Raw genomic sequence first — 25592 nt, 5'->3', positions numbered from 1 at the left:
AAATGAGAATCTGGAAATGTCAACGCTTCTCAAATTTTCACACACACACCAGTAAATAATTTTAATAATGCACCCCAGCCTACTAAAATGAGCTAAACAAGCTAAATCGTTTAGGTATTAGGTGGTGCAGTAAGAGGGGAATGTCTGATTTAACAAAATGTGACTGTTAGTGAAAAATGAAAAGTTTTGAATCTAAAATTTCATAATGAACAGACATGAACCCAGCCCTAAGTACACCTTCACTTCTGAAGACATCATCATTTAAACAAGAAGAAATTAAGAGAAACCTGCCCAACACAGGAAAAAAACTTCTAAAAATAATTTATTTTTACAGTTTGGGAAAAAAATATTTTGTTCCATATAGAGTGGTCAATTTCATTAGTTAAAAATTTTTTTTCCTCATTCTGTCACATATAAAATTATATAAGAAAAAAATGTGAAAAGGAATGCTAGGATTTAGTACAATTTGATGGTTTACAGTAAAAATTAATGTTTTATTATAATGTCTTAGATGGTTAGCTTTTACCTTGAACCCTATTAAAAGTTACATCTCTTCAATGCTTCTAAACTTCAAAAAGATACCATTTTTTCTATTATATTTGTTACATACATTGCATTTCTTTTTTCTTTTTTAATTATATAAGTAATACATGCTGATTGTAAAAAATTCTTACAATCTGTAAGACATACAAGTATAATCTTTTATTCCCAGTCATACGCTCCTTTCCAAAATATGTGCTTTTTCTAAAAAGTCATAAGCATTTTTTAGCAAAGATCTGTGATATGATTTGCGAACAATTTTTTTTCCCCAAAAGTCACCCATTTTCAAGCCTTAGCACAATTTTCAGTTGTTCAAAAACATTTTGATATTATTTGTTTCTATTTAGGTCTCATTTACTTTTCTGTAAATAGATATAACCTTTCAATAATCTGGTCGATTCCCCAACTTTTATGTCGTTCTTCAAAAACATCAGCCTTCTCTAGACATTGAATATTGCATACTGAACCTGAAACAAAAAGAAAGTGGCAAGTTAAAATTTTATGACGAATACAATCAATTCTTCAAAAACATATCAAGTGATTTTTAAAAACTGTGTGTACTGAAGATTTTTTCCTTTCTTTTTAATGAAAATGGGGAAATACTAAGAGTACATTTTCTTAACTCTGAAGGTGATTATAATTTTTTTAACTCCTAAGAGTTAAAATAAATATACAATCTCTCTAGAAGAATTGAGATGTCTTTAACATAAACGTACCATTTAGCTAAAAAGGCATATTACAGAGATGGGTCCCTTTTGGGGGGATTAAAATAGTCTCCAATAAAATGGCTTTGGACTTTAAAGTACTTTAGATATTAATAGTTTGCTAACAGCTCAAAACAGTTGACTTTACTTAAAAAGTTATAGCACATATCTGTAACTTACCAAACAATTCTTTAACCTCCCCATCTGTAACGTAAAACGGTGGACCTAAGTAAAAGAGAAGCATGGTGAAGAGTAAGCTCTACAGATCTAATTCTAAAGAGAAACAAACCTTCAGGGCCCACTCCTCAGCTTATTCCCAATGACCTAGGGATATTCATTCCACATACAACTCGGTTATCCAAACAGGTGAGGATGGGACACGTTTTCTGCTTCTTATTTTGCACATCTTGTACTAAAGACCAGCTAACCACTGGTAACGGCAGACGCGCACCTCCAGCTTCTCTGAGACGCTGAGTCAGCCATGGGACTTGGGAAAAGGGATGTGAGAGTGGAGTTCATGAACAAATTCCCCTGGGACTTGCTGCTTCCAGAGTATAGATTTTCGACCATGCACAGTCCCTCATTCTACACATTCTGCCCATTTTGCTGCGGGCACTTTAAAGGAAACAGCTTCTTCCCCATTCTAGAAGGTATTCTGAGCCTCCACCCCAGACAAAGCTTGCTCTGTCTTCTTCCCACAGGCCCTTCCTTAGGCCTACTGCTCAGGAAGGGAATTTAACACATTATTGACTGGGGGATTTTTGCTGAAACTAACACCTGTGGCTGGCGATTTGTTATGTACGTGAATTTTGAAATGGCTCAGTCAATAACATTCTGGTGGCAGAGTGGTAAAGAACCTGCCTGCCAGTGCAGGAGACATAAAAGACACAGGTTCCATCCCTGGGTCAGGAAGATCCGCTGGAGGAGGAAACAGAAAACTGCTCCAGTATTCTTGCCTGGTAGATCCCATGGACAGAGGAACCAGGTGGGCTATATAGTCCATGGGGTCGCGAAGAGCAGACACAACTGAGCACACACACGACACACAAACGAAAGATGTATTAACATCTCTCTGGTCAGTAAGTTGCCAAATCACATTTGCAGGGCTGACATCTGTCTCCCTTAGTTTTTATTTCCATCTGACTGTTATCAGACTTAATTATAGCCAGTAGGTCTCATCTTTTAATGAGTTTTCAAGATCTGACTTCTTCAAACAGAAAAAAAAAAACAAACTAACATTAATATGTATAAAACAAGGCACTTTTTAAAAAGCTCCATTAAAAATCAAAATGGGAATGTTTACAAATTCAAAGTATATGCACTTGGTTTTCACTTCTTCCTGAAAAGCCATGACTTAAAAGGTCAAGTGTTAATGTTCAAACACATTTAAATGAATCCAGAAGAAAACATCCCTTTTACACATTCAAAAAATATATAGCTATTTTTAACACGTGCTACAGTCCATGGGGTCACAGAGAGTCGAACACAACTTAGTGACCGAACGAGAACATTTTTAACATGCAATAAATTATAAAATTCCAGCAATTAAAAAGCAGGAATAGTTCAGAGATTTTCCTGCCCACCTCCTACCTTCCCACGTGCACTTCTCACCCTATTTCCTATGAAGACGTATTTGTATTTGTTGGCATCAGCCCAACGCATCCCACCCCCCCATCATGGCTGACACAGACTTCATGTATATAAGCAAGATGCCTCCCATGAGATAAAGTAGGAGAAAATAATGCTATCCCCGTCATAGAAATCGGGAAACAAGGCAACTGGAAAAAGAACAAAAAGGAAACTTTACCTGCATGTTTAGTTGGATCGTAAGAAAGAACGGACAAGAGGTACTGAAACCCAGGTCTCGTCAGGGACAACATTACATCCGAGTAGCTGAAAAGAATACAAAAAGGCACGCCTTACATTTCTTTACAAAGTCAAGGCCTGTGGAAGACCAGACGCAGGGAGGGAAGCCCAGCTTTCCTTTCATCTGTTACTGAGTTTAATTCTCCGAAAAATCACATGAAGTCAAGTCTTATTCTAAACAGCCAGAAATGGGCTCAGCAAATAATGTTACCCACCTAAGCTGGGAGATAGAGAAGATGGGAATCAAAAAGAGCTCTTGGGACTTCCCTGGAGGTCAAGTGGTTAAAACTCTGCACTTCTAAAGCAGGGGTCGTGGGATCAATCCCTGATAGGGGAACTAAGATCCAAATGCCTTGGGGAATAGACCGTAAAAAAAAAAAAAAAAAAAAAAAAAAGGAAGCCAGGTTCAGGAAGGAGCCCCTCAGACCAGAAGACGTCAAATAAAGTGGAGGAGAGGCTCCTTCCAGAATGACTTGGACCCCGGAGGCTGGTCAGCTTTGAACATGTATTTCCCGAAGCACTGTCAGTTCTGGGGCAGTGGTTCCCAGACCAGGCTCGTATCGAGATGACCTGGGCATCTATGGGAAGAAAAGATGCCTGGGCATCAGTCATCCCAAGACTGAGTCAGTAGGTTTGCTGTGCGGCCGGGGATGCTGCAGTCTAACAAATATTCTGGGTGACGGGGTGGTCGCCAGGGGCTCAGATAAGAGGCACAAAACCACCCCTTTCCTCTTTTTAGCTGGAGAGGTCTCATAAATGGGCTTCCCAGGTGGCGCTATTGGTAAAGAAGCCATCTCCCAAGTGCAGGAGACATAAGAGATGCAGGTTCGATCCCTGGGCCAGGAAGATCCTCTGGAGGAGGGCGTGGCAACTCACTCCAGTCTTCTTGCCTGGACAATGCCATGGACAGAGGAGCTCAGTGGGCTACAGTCCATAGGGTCACAAAGAGTCAGATGCAACTGAAGTGACTTAGCACGCCCGCATGCAAGACTGATAAACAGGTCAAAATTCAAGAACATTAAAGTTCTGCAAGTATGGCATGACCCCTAAGTGCTACTGCAACTGTCCTTTGGAGCAGGTGTCCTGGGCGGCAGGCAATACCACTTCCCAGCCGTGTCTGATGGGTTCGGAGTGGGGACCAGATGCTAACAGGGCCCATCAGCAGACCAACCAGGAGGCAGAATGATGAATTTGACCAATCAGATGACTCCACTGGGAAACTGAGTTAGATCCAAAGGGAAGTTGCTCATAGATGGACCTATAGATTGTCATACTGAGTGAAGTAAGTCAGACAGAGAAGGATAAATACCCTATGACATCCCTTATTTACAGAATCTAAAAAGAAACGATACAAATGAATTTATTTACAAAACAGAAACAGAGTCGCAGTCTTAAGAGAATAAATTTACCGTTACCAGGGGCAGAGGGGGAGGATGGAGGAAGGGATAGTTAGGGAGTTTGGGATGGACATGGACACAATGCTGTATTTAAAATGGATAGCCAACAAGGTCCTACTGTATAGCACAGGGAACTCTGCTCAATGTTATGTGGCAGCCTGGACGGGAGGGGAGTTTGGGGAAGAATGGATACATGTATATATATGGCTGAGTCCCTCTGCTATCCACCTGAAAATATCGTAACATTGTTAATGGGCTATACTCCAATATAAAATATTGTTTGCTGTTATTAGTGGATAAGTTGTGTCTGACTCTTTGCGACACCATGGACTGTAGCCCACCAGGCTCCTCTGTCCATGGAATTCTCCAGGCAAGAATACTGGAGTGGGTTGGCCATTCCCTTTTCCAGGGGATCTTCCTGACCCAGGGACTCAACCCGTGTCTCCTGCATCGAAAGGTGGATTCTTTACCACTGAGTCACCAGGGAAGCCCCTAAAATAAAATAAAAAGTTTAAAAGAAAAAAAAAAAGAAGAGTTGGTAGTTTGCTGTGGTCTTTGAACTAAACACTGAAGTTGCTGTGCCGGGGGGTGGCTGGAGCTGAGAAGGCTAAGGGCTGTGAGTCAGATACATGTGAACAGGAGTGTGTCAGTGGAGAAAGCCGAGTGCTGAGGCAGGAGGACAGAGGACATGCACACAAGGAGGTGAGTGGCCGTGAGAGAGACAGACAGAGGCCAACAGGCTGCACAGCTCTGGGTAAGGTGCTTTGGCACTTGGCATACGGGTTTCCACCGGGTCCAGCTGTGATGCCGGCCCTGTCCAGAGCCCTGGGAGAAATCAGGGAGGCTGTCCAGGGTGAGGATTAGGAGGTCAGGCTCCACCAGGTCCCCAGGCTCAAAGTCCAACCTCTCCACCTACTGGCTGTGTAAGCTTGACGGTCTTTGCCCCTTTGTGCCTCAAGTTTCCCCATCTGTTAAATGGGGATAAGACTAGCAGTAAATGCACAGGCGGTTGTGAGGATTCAGTGAGCTCACACATAGAAAGTGCATAGAAAGGCACTGGTATGTACTTGTAAGCACCTGTATAAACACAGTATGTATTAAGAAGTCAGTGACTTCTTCCTTCGGCGTCCACGACATAAACTCCCCTAAACCTCGAGCTGGTTTGAGCTGGTCGCTCTTCCTCGCGTGTGAAAGAACCAGCCCTAAGCAAACTTCTGAGCAGAAACCGTCTTGTCTTAACTTTCCGATTATCATTTTTAAGAAGAAAGAACTCGCTGTCCCCATTAAGTGATGAGTCAGACGGGTTCGGCAGGGTGTCCTGGGGCCCACCAGCATCCTTCTTCTTGGAATGCAGACTTTCTCAACTCGTTTCCAAAAATTCAGAAAAATGAGAGATATGATTGATGTCAGACAAAAGGCCTAAGAGTCACAGCAGAAAACACAGCAGTTCTCACCCACATGTAATCTCAGCAGGAAGACACCCAGTACTGAGGGCAGGACTGGGATAAAGCACTAAGTATCTTAAATGTAAGATAAAGTCGTGGATCTGTCCAATGGCTCAAAATAAACAGTTTTTCCGGAAACAAAGGCCAGTGTTCTCTGGAGTTCTTGGGGCTGTGACCACAGACACTCTCACACACACAGAGATGGCTGAAAGGGGAGAAAAGAGAAGAAGGGCACCAGAAATAGAGTCCACAGCCAAACTGGAACTAGATTCTCTAAGAGCTCCAGAGGAGCCTCACGACTCTTTCTTACCATGAGTTAAACGGTTCAGGGGCCACTTGGAAGGCCTTCATTTCTAGGACGGAGGAGGCAATAGTGGCTGCTGGGAAACTGCATTTCCCTGGCTTTGAGTCTAATTTGTTCTCAATTATTGACTCAACACATATTTATTAAGCTTTTACTATGAGTTAGGAGAAGGAAATGGCCATCCACTCCAGTATTCTTGAAGCCTGGAGAATCCCATGGATGAAGGAGACTGGTAGGCTATAGTCCATGGGGTCACAAAGAGACACGACTGAGTGACTTCACTTTCACTTACTGTGCGTTAACATTTTATATCTATTTGGGGTTGGCCAAAAAGTTTGTTCGGGTTTTTTCTACAGCAGCTTTCAGAAAAGAACAGAACTAGAAATACAGAAACGACGAGGGCCAATACCAACGTGCGCTTGTTCAGTTATTTCCCCAACACCGTGTGTTTTTAGACACAGTAGGAACTTAACGTGTATTTGTTGACACTGGAATGAAAGTTTCCAGTAACAGGAGAGCTGAAGCAATCGTTGAAGGAGGGCGTACAGGGGAGAGGAAGGAACAGTCCCACTAAGGACGGTCCTTCAGGGAACAATGACTTTCAAGCATGTGAGGTAGGGAAGGGTCCCAGAGAAGGAAGAAGAGAGGCGCAGTGTCAGAAAGAAAAGGGAAAAAGACATATTAAGAGGATGTGGCATGGTCTAATTAAAAGAAGATGAGGTGTGGCAACAAGCCTAATTTGTCAAACAATTCACGTTTAAAATCTGAGATTTCATTTCACTGATGTGTAGTCCCAACCCTTTTAGCCACGTGCTATGAGTCTGCCTCCATAAAACTAAATAATTCAATATTTATGTGCTACACCCACATGAGTCTGTGAATGACATCTGGGTTGGAAAGCACACAGGAAAGATCACATTTCACTCAGTACGGCTTCTCATAGTTTAATTTTCTAATAAGACCAGGTACAGATGAAAGGCCACTCAAAATATCCAGATCAAAAGCCCTAATGCAGTAACGGCTAATATTTAAACTGTCATTTAGGGTCGACACAGCACTTTCTGCACGTGTCATTTCTTTCCATTCCCACAACAACCATATGAGGGGGCTGAGGCATGGGTGTGGCTTGAACTATTTTCATTTATTTTATTTTATCTTCTGGCTGCACTGTGAAGCATGTGGGATCTTAGTTCCTATACCACAGATCTCCTGCAGTGGAAGTGTGGAATCTTAATCCCTGGACCAGAGGGGAAGTTCCTGAATCTCAATTCTGTCATGATGCACTTGCTTGCTACCCTGTGGACATATAACTTTTAACCTCTCTGACCTTACTTTCCTCATCCGTAAAATGGGAATAATGATGGCCTAATACCTCACAGGGCTACTTTGTGGATGAACTTGTTGATAGACATAAAGAATTTCAACAAAGTCTGGCACATGGCAACAAGCCAACAAATATTATTAGCTGGCAGGGTCAGTGGAAGTGAGGAGGGTGGTATGAGTAGAAATATTACAGGTTTACAGAGGAGTAAACTGAGGCTTAGAGGAACTGACTGTTCTGACTAGAGTAACACCGCTTAGAAGTGACAGGGCCACAAGTCTTGCACCTGTGCCCCCGTGGCCAAATCCTATACTTTTTAGACCAAGATACTGTTAGATACAGGTCTTCTAATTCCAAATACAACAAGCTATTCCAAACTAGTAAAAGTCTAGGAATCTTCTAGAAACCAGAAAAAGTATGAGATACTGAATTAAGGCTAAAAAGGGGAGAGGGGGAAATAACATAATTAAAGAAACCAAATCACTAACCGTTTGCGATCACTTGGATTAACAGCGACTAAGGCTCCTCTATCCCAAATCCGGTCAAATTTGCCAATATTTGCTCTACCAGAAAGAAAAAGAAAAAAAAAATTCTGTAAGGAAAAACGAATCTTTAACAAGACAGGGTTCCCCACGGTATGTGCTGGAACCTCACCAGCAGTTAAGGAACTGGGATCTCACAGATGCTTTCCCTCAGAATCTCTAGGGATGTGTTGACACGTGTGTACACGTGTGTGTGTGTGTGTATGTGTGTGTGCAGCTGTCCATTTCCGCCTAATTCTAGGCACTGGTGGCAGCAGCTTGGACTTGGGAGCACAAAGGAAGCACAAGGGACAGTTTGCAACAACTCTGCTCTCAGCCTCTGGAATAGGTATCAGGAACTCTCAGAAGAGATCTCCCCTCTGTCCATCTGAGACTGAAATGCATTTCCGTTACAGACACAGGTGTGAAGTGGAAGACATTTTCTTCCCCCTCCTTTTCCCTACCTTCCTAGGATCAAAATAATTTTTCCAGAGCTTAGAAGTTACCCAAGGACAAAGATATCACGTGTGCAGACATGTAGGCTCTAGTAAAAACAGCTGCAGAACAGACTCAAATGAATGCTTCATGGATGCTACTGCAAATTGGATGGAAGTGATAAAAAGATTCTTAACCTACCTCATCACTGTCTAGCAAACACTCAGATTTTTAAAAGTGGAGAGGAAGACATCAGTCCTACCTGGGAAGATCAAAAAGGTTGCAGCAATACAATGAAATGTTCCCTGAAGAACTCTGCAATGAAAAAGTAAAACATAAAAAATCCATTTTATTAGGAGGTACCTGAATGGTCAGAGAAAAAAAAAGAAAAAGGGGACAAAACAAAGCATAGGTAGTAGAGAAAGAATATGTAATTAAACATAAAGGACATAATTTCATGGCAAATCATCTTTACACATCATTTGTTAAATGTTTATTTTTTAAGTTGTAAAATAAATATGGACCACATTATAAAGAATTTACATAATAAAGAAAAAAAACCTGCCTGCCACCATCTGAACAGTGATTTTCAATCATTTCGGTGAGTTCCTCTCGATTTTTTCCCCTCTCACTTCCTGCACCTTGCAACTTTCGCAAATATTTTTTAACTGAAAATAATGGCACTTAGAAAAATTAAAAACCAGTATGGGATTCTTTGGGATCAACTCAAAAAAAAAAAAAAAGGAAAATCAGATATTGGTTAACCCTGAAGATCAGTTAGCACTTACTTACTCTGGAACTTGTTAAATTTTAGCAAGGTTTCCTTCAGCAGAGTCTTGACATTTTAACTCCCTAAAGATGAGCACACAGATTGCTCAGTTACCAGGCAGACATTTTAAAAGTGCAGTTCTGTTGACTCCCCAGTTTCTCTCTTTCTTTCACTGGCCGACGAGCATTTATTTCCCAAGCGTCTAGCGGACAGGATTAGCCTGGGTTCTAGAGACTGCAGTAAATCTGAGACAGGCCTTGACCCCGGTGAGGACAGCCTGGTGGGGCAGCGAGGCGTGGGAACAGAGAGCCACCACGGTAGACGATGGGCTGTGCTCTTCTGGTTGTGTGCCCAGAACTGTGGGAACAGAGCAGACAGAGCGGGGCCTCACTTCACTGCCCTCGCTCGGGGAAAGGAGGAACAAAAGGTGGCCGCGGACAAACCGGCTAGATGCATCTGCTGACGTCACGGTGGTGGGCGGTGAGGAGCCTGGGGTTAGGGGAGGGGCAGGGTAGGAGAGGTACTGAAGGACCTGAAAATACTGGATTTTATTCTGAAATGAGGCGCCAACAGAGGCTACGATGAGAGAAGCGCAGGTCTTTGCAGACCTGTCTGGAAACACAAGGAGGAGGGGTCTAGAGGTCAGGAGAATAGCCCATGAATGTCAACTCGGGCTGCAGATGGGACTCACTGGGGAGGTTTACACAGACCTGGTGCCAGGCCCCACCTCTAGAGGTTATGACTTAATTAGCCTGAGCACTGGGAATCTTAAAAGATCCACAGACAATCTGAAAGGTGCCACTGGGGCTGAGACGGAGAGGGCAGTGGCGCCCCACTCCAGTATTCTTGCCTGGAAAATCCCATGGACGGAGGAGCCTGGTGGGCTGCAGTCCATGGGGTCGCTAAGAGTCAGACGTGACTGAGCAACTTCACTTTCACTTTTCACTTCCATGCATTGGAGAAGAAAATGGCAACACACACCATTATTCTTGCCTGGAGAATCCCAGGGACGGGGGAGCCTGATGGGCTGCCGTCTATGGGGTCACACAGAGTCAGCCACAACTGAAGTGACAGCAGCAGCAGCAGCAACTGGGGCTGAGAACCATGGCCCCCAGGAGGACTAGCTTCTCTGGACCGAGGCAACTGGGATTCTTAGATGATCTAAGAATGACCTGGGAGGAAGCTGTAAAATAAAGTACTCTCAAGCTTCCTACTGACCTGAGGGATTAATTTCAATCTTTAGAAGCGAGTACTTTGCGAGAGACTGAATGTACAAACACACAGTGGCCAGACTGCACGTACCAACAACTCATGTCTGATAAGAGAACTCGGACCCATGGCCTCTGCAGCAAGCAGCCTGGGAAGTCAAACCACAACCCTACAGGACGGTGGTCAATTGACCACCATCCTCCCTGATTTATAACACCACCCTTCCTCCCCCTCTCTTCCAACTCAAACACGCTTCCCAAAGCAGTCACCAGGGTGCTGCTCCAAGTTAGCGGATCGCACCTGAAGCCTTCACATCTTTCACCAGGAAGCTTTCCCACCCCACTGCTAGGCTTTGAGCCTCTGCCAAATCCAATTGGCTGACTCCCTCTGAACAAACAGTCTCTACTTGTTCTCATTCGGGTAGATTCTGTTTATTTCCACATTATTATTCCAAGCTAGTGCAGCAGTTTCACTGGATCATTCTGGTCACAGGCAGAAGACAACTCTCAAATCTATCATTTCCAGCCCAGACGCTCCCCCACGCTTTGGAGACAGTTGCCAGTACCTCCTTATCATACCACACATCGTTTCAACTAATCATCTCCAGAACAACGCTCATTTTCTCTGCTGTTCAACTTGTTTCTCCTTTATTCTCTGCCATCCAACCAGTCATCTGAGCTGGAAATGTAACCTCTTCACTCTCTGGATTCCCATTCAGTTAATCACCAAAGCCTTCCCAGTGTGACACCCTAAACATAGCTTTAAGCCATCTGTTCCTCTAAGCACCCCATCGCTCTTCTAGTGCAGCCCTTCAAGTTTTTTCCTGGACCACTGCTCACAACCTCCTATTTGGTCTCTCTGCCAGGGGGCTACCGCCCTTCAAACTCACTTCCCTTGAGGCTACAAGGGTGAAAGTGAAAGTGAAGTTGCTCAGTCAAGTCCGACTCTTTGCGACCCCAGAAACTGCATCCTATCAGGCTCCTCTGTCCATTGGATTTTCCTGGCAAGGGTACTAGAGTGGGTTGCCATTTCCTTCTCCAGGGGATCTTCCCCACCCAGGGATTGAACCTGGGTCTCCCACATTGCAGGTAGATGCTTTACCATCTGAGCCACTGTAGCTGGTTGCAAAAGAAAACCTGGCTGTCACGTTCCTACTTAAAACCCTGTGGTGCAGAATGAGGTACCAGCTTCACAGGGCATCTGAGCTGGCTGACCTGACACCCTGCCTGTCCCAGTCCTAACTGTCATCACACTTCAGGAAGCTCCCCTTAGGCTGGATTAGGAAACTTCCCTCTCGGTTTGCTTAATACCCCAAGTTGTTTCACTGAGCTCCCTGTATGCCAATCTCCTATGCTTCTCTTTTCTCCTAAGCTAAGCGATTCTTTAGAGCAGGGACCGTGTTTTCATCTCTTCGGTGTCTTACGCAGGGTGTGGCACTTGACAGATTCTCAGAAACATTTGTTGATAAATTAAAAAGCCAACAAACCCAAACCAAAAATATGACAAATAAGCTTTGATCTTGGCTTTTCATGTCTCTTTGTTCACATCTAGCTATGGTCTATCTTCTTATGTTCCTTATGCTATACAAAGTCCTGGTAAATCTGAAGATTAAGAGGGGTCATCTGATGTGTATAGTGCCTTCACTTACTCATGCTGAGAAAAACCTTTTTGAGGGGGTATAGAAATAATATTTGCCAAAACCAAAACACACCTTGAATATTTTGGCTCCAGGAATTTCCATAATTGGTTCTTCTGAGTAAGAAAGATTCTGCTCCATAAAAAATTCCCGTATCCCAAGTTCGCTGATTTCCACGCCTACTACACTGTGTCCTCGGTCTGCAAACCTGCATAAAATCATATAATTACACTTAAAGTTTTCTTTCGAGTACAGTACTAAATATAAGGGTATACACCAATGAGCATATGTTTTCCTTAATTTTAAGAGATCTGTATGAATTCAGACTCACAGGGTTTCACAGAACGAGTAGATCCATAGCAAGCAGATTTTTATATTCTCTGTATATTCTATGTAACACAATTTATATATTCTCAAATCCTATGCTATGTGGAGTTCTGAGAAAAGGGTTTATAGGACCTTGGGGAAATGTTAAAAGCTTGGAAAACTATACCTTAAAATGTTGATTTACTACAAATGGACTGGATTGGAAGAGTTTTTGATTTAACAGCATCCTATGAATTTGATATGCTTTTCAATTTCTCGAAATCAGCTCTGTCCATTAAAACTTTCAGTGATGAGAGGAGAATCTCTACTTGTGTTGTTCAATCCAGCAGCCACTAACCACATAGCTGAGGGCCCTTGAGACGTGGCTTGTGTGATTTAGTTTAAATAGCCACATGGGGCTGATAGATATAGTACTGGAGTACATCCATTTCTGTAACAATGTTAAAATTTCCACTTATTTACACTAAACTCTGTCCAGAAATTTGTTTCATTACCATATGCAAATAGCTAGTATTTTCCTGATTAGCTTTATGGTTACAGAATTCAGTCTTGGGATCTTAGACTTCAGAGAAAACAACACTAGTGGCACAAATACCCAGGTACAATATTGATTTTTATGCCACATTAAATAAACACATAACTCATTTATGCTATAATGCAATACATGCCTTCTTAAAAACCACTGCACCATGCAAAATCCTGCAATAAAATCATGAAGTTTATGGGGATGGGAGTTGGGGTACACATTAAAAAAACTTTACTGTCCCAATGAAATGTTATTCAGTCATAAATAATTGAACTCTTGACATTTATGACAACATGGATGGGCTCTGAGGGTATTATGCTAAGTGAAATGAATCAGTGAAGAATAGCATATAATCTCGCTTACATGTGGAATCTAACAAAAACAAGCTTATAGGTACAGAGGCCAGACTGGTAGTTGCCAGAGGCTGGGGGTGAGTGACGGGTGAAATGGGTGAAGGAAGTCAAAAAGTACAAATTTTTACATGTGGAAAAATGAAGCATAGCCTACGGTAGATTCACGCAGACTGGATTATACTGTAATGCACTGCCCTAAGAAAACCCCAAAACTAAGAAAATGTCCTAAACACTTTATGTTAATGTTTTCGAGTTTCAGCTAATAGTTTATCTATTCACACTGGATACCTGCACAGATCTTTAATACACAAATTTATTACATAAGTGAAAAATCCTCTAACATAACAACTTTTATACAATAGTCATGTTCAACTCTCTGCAGCCCCATGGACTGTAGCCCGCCAGGCTCCTCTGTCCATGGAACATTCTAGGTAACCTGGAGCGGGTTGCCATTTCTTACTCCAGGGTTTCTTCCCCATCCAGGGATCGAACCCTCCTCTTTTATGTCTCCTGCATTGGCAGGCAGATTCTTTACCACTGACCCACCTAGAAAGCCCATACAGTTACAGTAGCTTAGTTCTGGAATTCTTATTACAAATGACTTTAGACCCCGAAGTCTAAAGGAATCTTCAGCAATCACATTTAATCGGCTGTTTCCTTATACTGTTTTCTAATTTTGCCTCAAAGCTTCTGCTAGAACTAGGTTGTTAACACTTATGACAATAAGATGATCTGTTCATAGAGTTAATGTTTTTCTTGCAGGTAGTTTCCAAAGTAATTCTCTTGTCTGATTCAGTCAGTCAGTTAGGATGTAATGTTCTCAATTTTGTGGCCACCTAGATGGAGGAGCCTGGTAGGCTGCGGTCCATGGGGTTGCTAAGAGTCGGACACGACTGAGCGACTTCACTTTCACTTTTCACTTTCATGCATTGGAGAAGGAAATGGCAACCCACTCCAGTGTTCTTGGCTGGAGAATCAATCCCAGGGATGGGGGAGCCTGGTGGGCTGCCGTCTCTGGGGTCGCGCAGAGTTGGATACAACTGAAGCGACTTAGCAGCAGCAGCAGCAGCAGCAGACTCTTTAAGCCACAGCAGCCACTCGCAAAAGCTCTCAGCTACAAGTTGCGGGAGCGGTGGCAGCCTGCAAAAATGTCACCGTCCCCACTCAGAAATCCACTCCCAATGCATACAGATTCTGTGGTTTGGCCACCTATGTTTACATAGGGAACAGAGCATTTTTAAGTTACTGTATTTTTCACTTACTAATCGCTTTCATGTATTTTATTTATTTTATTTTATTTATAAGCATGAACGCTTATAAATGAATAGTACATCTTGGCACATAAGATAGCATCTGTACATCAATCATCACAACAAATTCTGTATAGGAAATAATTGTCAGGTTTGTGACTTTAGGGTGACCCATAGTGAGGGTGGCTTGTTAATTCAAGTGAATTCTTTTCACAGAGAATTACTCACAAGAAACACTTTCTTTATCACTGGTTTTATTAGCAATGATTCATGAAAACAAAAACTCCTACGTGCTGGTTGAGGGAAGGGAGGGTTGAGTTGAACTGTGGACTATACACATTCTTGCCAAAAAGCAGTAATTCATTTTTCTGTCCACCTCTATTTAAAATATCTAAAATTAACTTAGCCACATTCCTAAAACACCTACAAAAACTAAACCAGGCACAAAGGTGAAGGAGATTTAAGAAGGAAGACTGGTTCCATTTTTCCCTCTCCCATCTCAATGGTTCTAAACTAATTCTTTTTCGTAACTCAATACAGAAACACAAGTTGACCCCTCTGTTTCGGCAGTGTCTTCACTGTTTGAGAATATTACCTCTATGAAGCCATCAGTAATAGTCTACTAAATATAGAATCCCTGTACATTTCCTGAGAAAGGAACTTTTTAAACTTACATCCTGTTAAATATTCACCCATAGTATCTATCATCAAGACAAGAGAGGATGTTCATGCTTATCTGCTCATACCATTTCATTTCAACTGCTTTTCCACAAAGGGGAAAAAATACCCTCAGTGCTTTCTCGCCTTTAAGAAAAGTATCCAGATACTTCTTTAATAGCCTGGGAAGAAAAAAAAAAATTGTTTTAATTAGCCCAAGGCACAGAGGAAAGGACTACAATCATATAACGCTAAGTACTTTTCATGAATTATCTCACATAATATTTCCCAACAACTTTTACTCAGTAGAGAACCTTGGTTATTAAAATTGCCAGTTTACATATGAAGAAACAGGAAGATTAAGCAGCTTGCTCAGTCATGTAACTAGTGAGGGGTTAACCTGACCCAAACCTAGGATTTTCCTGGTTAGTAATTAAAAACAAAATTTTATTTTTCATTAGTTGCTATGTTTTAAAAATGTATTCCTATGTGATAGAGAAGGAATGGCAGCCTACTCCAGGATTCTCACCTGGAGAATCCCATGGACAGAGGAGCCTGGCTACACGGGCTACATAGTCCATGGGGTTGTAAAAGAGTCGGACCACCCACGACCACCACCACCACCTGTGTGCATGTTCTAAAGCCAGCTACACGACAGAGAGAACTCATACAATGGTTCTGGGATGATATCCCAACTATTACTCAGTGTGCAAACGTGATAATAGTAACAGTGTCCCCTAGGCAGTCAGGGTGGCTGCCTGGACGAAGGAACATCTGTCACGACCACTTTACTTGGCAATGGGCCATCGTCTATTGCTGCTGCTTCAAAGCTGACTTCGACTACCATTACATTGCTCAGCATGTAGCTCACATTAATTTCTCTCAACTTCTCTTCTTCCACCATGTAGACAGTACTTTAACATTTGGACATATGCTATTGGAAAGCGAAGTCATACCACCACTACTCTTCAGTATAAAGAGATAGCAGCATTAACATAGCTTGAGCATCTGGGTATGTATAAACACACATGACCAATGAATAGACGTTACAGGGGATTAAAGAAAGACATATTTCAAAAATTGAAGATGCCATCAACTGTAGGTCGCACCATGGTTTATACTCCACAGGAAGAAATATCACTGCCATTAAACCATGACATGCCACAGACACATTCTGACTTCAGAGATGCTCAAATGTGAAAAACTAAACCTGTGCATCTTAAAAATCAGTCAAGTAATGTGTACCTATATTATTATTTCTATTTCCAAAGTCAGTTTCTGATGGGGCATTTCTGTTATAGACCCACATTTAATATAAACATTTCTTACTGATGTCCTTGTTCTTGATGAAATCCAGTTTTGTGATTCACCCACTTTTCTTGCCATTCTTCCAGAGTCAGCACCCGGTCTTTCTGAACCTCAGTGTCTGGGTACTCTTCACTGTCAAGTACCGCTCTTGTATCAGCCATGGTTTTGTAGATGGCTCTGGCTCACAAACAAATGTCCCCAGTGCCTAAAAATGAAAAATGTCTGTAATGCTGTCATTTAAGGGCATTTCAATTCTATGATAAATGAAATAAAACCCTAATATTTTCAGCCGTGTAGCTTTAAAAAAAATATTTCAATATTCAAGGAAAAGCCACATGAAAGTTACTTTTCAGTGAGTCTGATGGTTTAGGCATACCTCATAATCCATATTAGGAAAGATCTTTAAATAAATTGAATTACATCTTAGAGTAAAAGAGTTTAACTTTTTTAAAAAGAGAGAGAGGATAAAAAAATAAACAGGCAGTATAACTTTTGTTAGCTGAGAACTTTTCCTAACATCTCATTCTTTTGCATTGGCAAGTGGATTCTTTACCACTGAGCCACTAGGGAAGTCCCTTTAACATCTCATTCTTTAATTTTGAAAACTTCGTTTAATGTTTACTTATTGTTTTTAACCAATGTTATGTTGTACACAATTCAGAGCTCAACAGAGTTATGAAAGCAGGTCCCCACTTCTGAGAGGCAACCATCTTTATTTCTTTTAGCTGAATCTTGACATATATCTCAAAATATGACTCAAATATCATGCTTATTTTGTATCTTAATTTTTCACTTCTAGGAAGCATCTAGAAAATATCAGCACTTAGCCCTCTTTCAACTTGCCAACACACACACACACACACATATCACCTTCTCATTTTTCCTATTGCATCCATACACACATAGCATATTTGTGATTAAATATTTCAAGTATACATTACAATGACTAGATAAATACTATTCTCAGCTAAGCCATGTAGAATTCTATGATTACTTTTCCTTTTCTGTACAACCTTTTAAATCTATAGTTAATAACTGTCTGGCTTTTTCATTTATAAAATTTCTATGTATTTATTACTAATTCAGCACTAAGTTCTCCCAGTCTCCTATCAGTACACTGTCAGTCTCTGCAGTTATCAGATATCCTATCAACGTCATCTTAGAGAAGAGCCTTCATACGTGGATGCTCTCTTCTCCTGGTACACAGCTGGCCTTCTGGGATCCTTCCCGATCATCATCCTGAAACTTTCTTTTTTATCTTGTGCTAGATCCCCTGTTTCCTTAATTGGCTACCCCCCTTTTTTTGTTATCACCCTTATATTGGTAAAGTATAACCTTCAGCAGCTTTCTGAGAAAGGGCGTATGGGAGAAAAGGGTTTCTTCTGCAACTTTGCATATATAAAATATCTTCATACTATTCCCCACCCACTGGCAACCCACTCCAGTATTCTTGCCTAGAAAATCCCATGGACAGAGGGGCGTGGAGGACTACAATCCATGGGGTTGCCAAGAGTCAGACGTAACTGGGCATTCCCCATCCTTGATGTGTAGTTTTGCTGCATAAGAATTCTCAGGTGGAAAACATTTTCACTCACAATTTTGAAGAAATCATTCCCTTATCATCTAGCTTGCAGAGTTAATGCTTAAATTCAAAGACATTCGGATTCTGATGGTTTTTCGATGTGGCCAATATTTTTCTCTCTCTCAAAGCTTTTCTTTGTCCCTTAGTTTGTGCAATTTCATAATTCTGGGCCTTACTCTGGGTCCACTTACATCTGTTTGGTGTAGTTCTTTTAATCTGGAAACTCATATTCTTCAATTCTGGAAGAAGTCTTGAATTATTCAGATGATTTTGACCCCCCCTGTTTTTTTCTATTTCTCTTTCTCAGATCCCTTTTATGTGGTTGTAGAACTTCCCAAATGGCTCAAGAGGTAAAGAATCTGCCTAGAGTGCAGCAAACACAGGTTCGATCCCTGGATTGGGAAGATCCCCTGGAGAAGGGAATAATGACAGTACATTCTAGTATTCTTGCCTGGGAAATCCCATGGACAGAGGAGCCTGGCGGGCTACAATCCGTGAGGTCCCAAAAGAGTAAGACACAACTGAGAGACTGAACAACAACAGCAATAGAATCTCCTGACCCAATACTGTAAATCGCTCACATTTTTTCTATTTTCCAGCTCTTCACCATTTGCCCTGTTTTTCGAGAGATCACCTTATTTTTATTTTTCTATTTAGTTTTTCTTTCCTGCTTTCAAGTCTTTACTTCTTAAGAGCTCCTTTTTGTTTCTGATGCTCTCTTTTCATTTTATTTTTATTTTATGTACAGAAAGGCTATAATATTTTCTTTTATTTACCTGCATGGTTTGTTACTGAGTCACTTTTTCTGTTGATTTTGTCTTGTCTTCCAAACTAGTGATTGCCCTTAAATGCCTAGCAATTGCTTAGTCACTCAGTCATGTCTGATTTTGTGACCCTATGGACTGTATGCAGCCTGCCAGGCTTCTCTGTCCACTTAATTTTCCAGACAAGAATACTGGAGTGGGTTGCTGTTTCCTTCTCCAGGGGATCTTCTTGACCCAGGGATTGAGCTTGCATCTCTGGCTTGGCAGGTGGATTCTTTACCACTGAGCAGCCAGGGAAGCCCCATTACCTACTCACATTTAAGAGTAAATACCAAAAAGCTGATTATAAGGTTAAGTTTGTGGATGGAGCTTACTGACTCTACGCTTTACTGTAGAATGATGTGAGCAGATATCATTTGGAAACTTAGATGTCATGATCTTTATTTTTTTGGACTTAAGACTTTCCATAAATGGACCTTCTAATTCCTGTTGAAAGCTTGAGTCCTTGGGACCATGATTCTATACTCACATGCTACTGCTGCTGCTGCTAAGTCGCTTCAGTCGTGTCCGACTCTGTGTGACCCTATAGACGGCAGCCCACCAGGCTCCCCCGTCCCTGGGATTCTCCAGGCAAGAACACTGGAGTGGGTTGCCATTTCCTTTTCCAATGCATGAAAGTGAAAAGTGAAAGTGAAGTCGCTCAGTCGTGTCTGACTCTTCGCAACCCCATGGACTCTAGCCTACCAGGCTCTTCCGCCCATGAGAAAAGGATAAAAACGGAAGAAGGTGCCAGCATTCATTTGCTTGTGTTCAGTTAATTTCTGTACTTTCAGTATGGTACTCCCATCCCCAGCTGTGAACTGTATCTTCCCAGTCCAAAGACTGCACCCTCTCCAGGGAATAAAGCCCCAAACGTCTGCTGATGCCAAGAGGAGCAGGAAGTTGGGGAAGGGATCAGGAACTTAGCTTTTCAGGAATCAGAATTTCAAACAATTGCCTTAATTTAGACCAGACCCTTCCATTTCCCAGAGATACCTGGTGCTGCTAACTTGGGAGCACTGGGGAATTCTACACTACAAGTAAGATTGCTCATTGGCTTCCCCATTGCTGGTTTAGAATTTAGCTTTGTTCAGTCTGCAAAATCCTTCACCACTTGTCCATCTGCTTTCTTGATTTAGAAATTCTTCTCTTCTGTCCTTCCTTTATGCCTTTAAAAATCCTGTTGTTGTTTTGGTGGAGTTTCAGGAAGGAATACAAGCAGATGCATGGATTCAGTATCCCACCTCTATCCCACAAGTCTGCATTTTCAAATAATTTTCTTAAACTTTTTTTTTTTGAATGGAAAATGCATACAAAGGTGTTGATCTAAAGAAAAACACACAACCTAAGAGTTATGAGTTTCAATTTTATTTGGGGACCTCACTGAGGACAATAGCCTAGGAGAGAGTCTTTCAGGGGCACAGCCTTTCAGAGCATAGCTCTGGGAAAATGCTCCTAATATGTACGTTCTGTATACATAAGATTTTTTTTTTTTTTTAACTAGGAAAAATATGTAGCCTAGCGTGCGTATGCATGCTAAGTCACTTCAGTCGTGCCTGACTCTTTGTGACCCTATGGACAGTAGCCCGCCAGGCTCCTCTATCCAGGGGGATTCTCCAGAATACTGGAGAGGGTTGCCATGCCCTCCTTTAGGGATCTTCCCCACTCAGAGATTGAACCTGCGTCTCCTGTGGCTCCTGCGTCGCAGGCAGATTCTTTACCGCTGAGCTACTGGGGAGGCCCGTAGTCTAGCATACATCTTGGTAAAAGATTACTGCTAATCACAAAGAACAGATACTTCAAGTTAATGATTTTAGTGATTTCTGTGTACAAAAAGTTGCAGGAATCTGGGACCACTGTATAATTCTCCCTGAAGCATGCTATCTAGGGGCCATTGATCCAAAACACATAATGCCTCACTCTTATTTTCCTTCCTGAAGTCCTGAAACACTTGGCGAATAAATATCACTCTCTGCAGGGGGTTGCAATTTAACCCTTACTATAACTGGATGATGAGCAATACTCTTTGTTCCTTATTTTTTTTCCTTTACAAAGAGAACTAAGGAAAAAAGACATGTGAACATAACTGCAAATCTACCTGAAGGTATGTGGAAAATGTCTGTCTTTTCAATATGAAATTTGTTACATAAGGACAATACAACACAATAGTTCTAACGTACCCTTTGAATCATTAGTGAAACTAATTTGGTTTGGATTACACTAGCAGGCTAATCTTAGTGGAGTTAATTTAATGATTCATCTGTGAGAACAGCAAACATCACGGATAAGAAGTTATTCAAGAAAAAGTTCCCTTTATGACAAATTGGGCTTCAGTGTGCTTAGGATTAAACGGAGAAGGCACCTCCCTTGGAATTAAGAACACAAATCACTTTCCAGCAAACATTTGTTAACAAATGGCTTTTTGAAAGGCCCTGACATGTCAGGAGGTGATCCTTGAGTCTTCTGAGAGGTGAGAGGAGTTATCTGACTATACTGTGTACAGAAAAGCGAGTTATAGTTTTCCCATTTCCATTTTCAGCCACAAATTTTGACACCTGAACTTGAGCCTGATTAAAACAGTTCTCTAAAAGGGAAGCATTTTATCATGGAACAAGGCCAACCTATTGGGCCCTTCTAGCTCAGTCGGTAAAGAATCTGACTGACACAAGCAATATTCTCTTTGAATCTGCCTGCAATGCAGGAGACCAGGGTTCGATCCCTGGGTCAGGAAGATCCTCCGGAGAAGGAAATGGCCACCCACTTGAGTCTTCCTGCCTGGAGAATCCCATGGACAGAGGAGCTTGGCAGGCTCCAGTCTGTGGGGTTGCAGGAGTTGGACATGACTGAGCAACTAAGCACAAGGGCAGCCTGGAATAGTTCAGCTCCGACTCGACTGAGTGACTAACAACAACCACCTCTCCTCCCAGCTGGCGCTAGTGGTAAAGAGCCTGCCTGCCAGTGCAGAAGACCTAAGAGACCTAGGCTCAATCCCTGGGTCAGGAGGATCCCCTGGAGAAGGGAATGGTGATCCACTCCAGTATTCCTGCCTGGAGAATCCCATGGACAGAGGAGCCTGGTGAGCTACAGTCCACGGGGTCGCAGAGAGTCAGATACGATTGAAGCAACTTAACACACATACCCCTCTCACAAAGACTTGGTATCATGAATATAATTTAGTCATTTCTTAGCTGTTCTCATAGCTTCTCAACATGTACTTAACTTGTCCACATCCCTTTCTGGAGAAAGAAAAAATTTCCTTCTATAACAAGATAAAAGTGCAAAATTATAAGAACCAGGACAGGCTAATTTCATAATCATTCTTACCCATACACAGAAATAGCAGATGTGCACAAATCTCCTTGGGTCTTCTCCCAAGTCTGGTTTCCTCCTCACCTTTTCGATAAAACCATGTTTCTGCTTTAAATTTATTTAAAAATTTTTAGCAAACTGAAAATTTAGTAAATTGAAGTTAAATTTTCCTAAATTAAAATTAGTAAAATTCAGTAAATTTATTTTAAAAATTTTGGTAAATTGTAGAATTTAGAAAACTGAAGTAAATTTAAAATTGAAGATTTTAAACTCAAGGGCACAAATTTTTAGAGTGTGGCTCAGTGATTTCCTATTACATATGCATACACCTATGCATTTACCATGGAGCAAGACAGGATATTTACAACACCCCATTTCTCCCACTTCCCCGCCCCCAGCGCATCACTCGTTTTTCTGGCAAGTACTTCTCTTTTCTTAAAATCAACCATGCCCGACAGTGATTTGGAGGTCACTTTAATCAGGGACTCAGAACACTGCGCTCCTTGAGTCCATTTCAGGGCGCGGATTGCCAGGCGGTGCGCACACCGTGGAGTGCCCCGTTCCCGATTCCGATCACACACTCACACTCGCAAAGTGCCCGTTGGTCACCGCACCCACCTCCGCGCCCAGCAGCCCCTACCTCGTGCGCTGTCCGCCCGCCGGCCGCTGACTCTGGCGCTGCCCCAGGGGCCGAACCGGCTGGGGACCCGCGCCCCCGGCTCAGCCCCGCCCCCGGGCCCGCCCCTCCCGCGGCGCACAGACCCCGCCCCCCTCCCCAGGCGCCCTGGCTTTGCGCAGCGGCGGAAATGGCCAGGGCGGGGCGAGCCGCGCGGCGGAGGCGAAGGCGGGGACCCGGCTCCTCCCCGGTCCCGCCGGCTCCTCCCACCACGGGTCACGTCGTGACAGGGGCGGAAGCGGCGGCGGCGGCAGCGGCCGAGTTGAGGCTGCGGCTCGCGGCGCGGATCCTGCTGTCCTGTGCGCGCAGCGCGCGGCTCCGGAGAGGCGCCCGCAGCCCGGGGCGGCGCGCTCGGTCTCGCCTGTGCTCCGAGGTGGGGGGGCGGGGAGGACGCGCGGCTCCGGGGGCGGGCGTGGGGGCAGCGGCGGATTTCTGGTGACAGCTCTGCACAAAGCAGCCTGGCCGGGGTGCAAGCTCTCCTGCCTCTGAGCCGCTCTCCTCGCCCGGGTGGGAGGTGGACTGGTCCCTCGGGGCTCTACCTCTGTCCTCGGGTTGGAAAGGGGCGAGGGGTGCGGGGGAGGGTCCCAGCCCGAGGAATTGGGGAGGGGGTGGATTCCTGGCCTGGGGTGTTGGAGCGACCGGCTTCCCGGATTCCTCGCGGTGTTGCGGGTTAATCCACCTCCTCACAATGTTTGCTTTCTGTACAGGGGTGCCGTCTCCCCGAGACTCCTTGCACGCCTCCAGCGCAAAGGTGAGCCTGGGGAGGCTGCGGCTTCTCCGACTTCGGAGGAGTCGAGAGAGCTTTTCGGAAAGCGAGGCGGCTGCCCGTGGCACAGGGAGCCTTTGGGGGCTCCCTCCTGGGGGCTGTCAGAGCCCTGTCACCCGGGGAGAGGCTGCTGCGAGGAAGGGGGCACCCACCGTCCGGGGGCTGGAACTCGGTCGCTTGCCTCCCAGCTTTGAGAGCGTGGCGGCGAGAAGCCGGTACGGCCTCGCAGGTGCTGTTAGCTGGACTGCAGCGCGGGGACCACGCATTAAGACGCTATCGGCATTGCCAGGTTGCTGGGGTGACTCCTCCGGGACCGGGGACCCGGAGGGGGCGGCCCGATTTCGGTAGCTGTTAGTCAACAGCCCAGCAGCTGGCAGGTGAAAGAGGAAGGAAGAGACAGGCCCAGCTGTAGCGAGTTGGGGGTTCTGTGACCTGGAACCTAGCCAGATGGAGGCCAGGCCTTCCTTTGGGAGAGCGTGCAGGCGTCCACACCACTTCGTTTGGAGGATCGGTCACTCCACCAGTGCACACACAGCTCAAGGCTTTTACACTTTGGTTGGTTGGTGGTTTTTTTTTTTTTTTAAACCGACTTTAGTGGAAGAAAGGTGAGTGGGAGAGGTTTTCTTCAGGAGGTACAGGAGAAAATGACCATCAATAATTAATTATACTCCGTGCAGAGAAAGTCCTAAACAAAGCATTCGGGCAATTGAACTGGATCCATATGTCTGAAAGTTGATTCTTGTGGGTGCAGTTTTAAGTGGCCGGAAGGGAAATTTTTGCCCCTGTTGTCTCTGGAGAAGTTTCTAGTAGTTTGTCCAGTTTCGAAAAATTATGTTAATGCCACTATACGTTTTTATTTCAACCTGGAGTCCTTTAATTCATATTTTTATGGATTCTGTGTGGGTTTTTTTTTCAGTTTTTTGAATAAGTTACTTCTGAAAAAATCTTGGAACTTACTAAACTAGAAATCTAGACATTGATATATTCACACATATTTAGGTAGCCCCCCCCCCAACCATTTTTTCCTTTTTTTTCGGTCATGTTAAGAGAAAACCAAAGCTACGAACTTAAAATTAGGAAGAACTATGCTTATAAGGTCATACTGAACCTGAAACAAATTGATTATATTTAAAGTTAGGTGTGTTTATTAGTTTGAGGGAAAAGCGGGAAAGCACTTCCAGTATACTAATTTGTTTAACTAACACTTGGTCAGTATTTCTAAGATTATATTTAAAAGCATAAGTAACTGTAGTCCTCCCAATTTAAAATTTTTTCCTCCATTTGAGGCCCCAAGAACCCAGCAACAGTGAAAATAAAGAAATTACAGTGTCACAAAAGAATGAAGGTACATAACTGTTAATGGTGTAATTAAAGGTGAAAATGTGCTACTCTGAAAATCTTCAATCATATTTTTCCCAGACCACACAGATTTCTTAACGGCTTTCATAGCTAATGTTTTCATTTCCTCTTAACCATTTCTTGGATTACATCATTCTTTTGCAATCAAAAATATGTTTTTCAGTATACAGTTGGGTTAAAATGTTTGATGAAATTTCCAGAAATTATGCTTTCCTTTGAGAGTGCTTGCATTCCCAAGTAACATGGTCAAATGTTGCTTGAACTGATTTTATTTGCATTCCTAAACCGCACATTAGACGCAAATATTTTTGCTGCAGTACTTAACATATACAGTGTACACGTTTACATTTGCTTTATTTGTGGTTCATTTTATGAATAATGTAGGTTATAAGTTTTATGTAAAGAGATTGTAAATTATTTTGAAAATGTGAGCCAGAAGCCCTTCTTAGGGTATAAGAATTAAGGTAGACTGTAGTACTTCTAAAACCACTTAGTGCTTTATCCCAGAGAAGGCGACGGTACCCACTCC

General features: G+C 43.0%; 1 protein-coding gene across 2 annotated transcripts; it reads right to left on the bottom strand.

Annotated features, from left to right (window-relative positions):
* Window positions 1-335: 335 nt before the first annotated feature.
* Window positions 336-22987, bottom strand: TPMT (thiopurine S-methyltransferase). Of its 2 annotated transcripts, none has more exons than XM_068960816.1 (9): window positions 22903-22987; window positions 16590-16773; window positions 15350-15442; window positions 12223-12355; window positions 8796-8848; window positions 8066-8140; window positions 3052-3137; window positions 1425-1469; window positions 336-1007 (listed from the first exon to the last, which is right to left on the bottom strand). In XM_068960816.1, the coding sequence occupies exons 2-9, from the start codon at window positions 16727-16729 to the stop codon at window positions 895-897; spliced, it is 738 nt and encodes a 245-aa protein (XP_068816917.1). In that variant the 5' UTR covers window positions 16730-16773; window positions 22903-22987; the 3' UTR covers window positions 336-894. The 2 variants fall into 2 exon arrangements, with proteins under 2 accessions (XP_068816917.1, XP_068816916.1); XM_068960815.1 differs by having other exon boundaries at window positions 16590-16790; window positions 22903-22980.
* Window positions 22988-25592: the final 2605 nt, after the last annotated feature.

This window comes from Capricornis sumatraensis, chromosome 22 (assembly GCF_032405125.1).
Source record: "Capricornis sumatraensis isolate serow.1 chromosome 22, serow.2, whole genome shotgun sequence".
Classification (NCBI taxonomy): Eukaryota; Metazoa; Chordata; class Mammalia; order Artiodactyla; family Bovidae; genus Capricornis; species Capricornis sumatraensis.
Note: the sequence above shows the minus strand (reverse complement) of the source record. Positions and strands in the feature narration are given on the sequence as shown.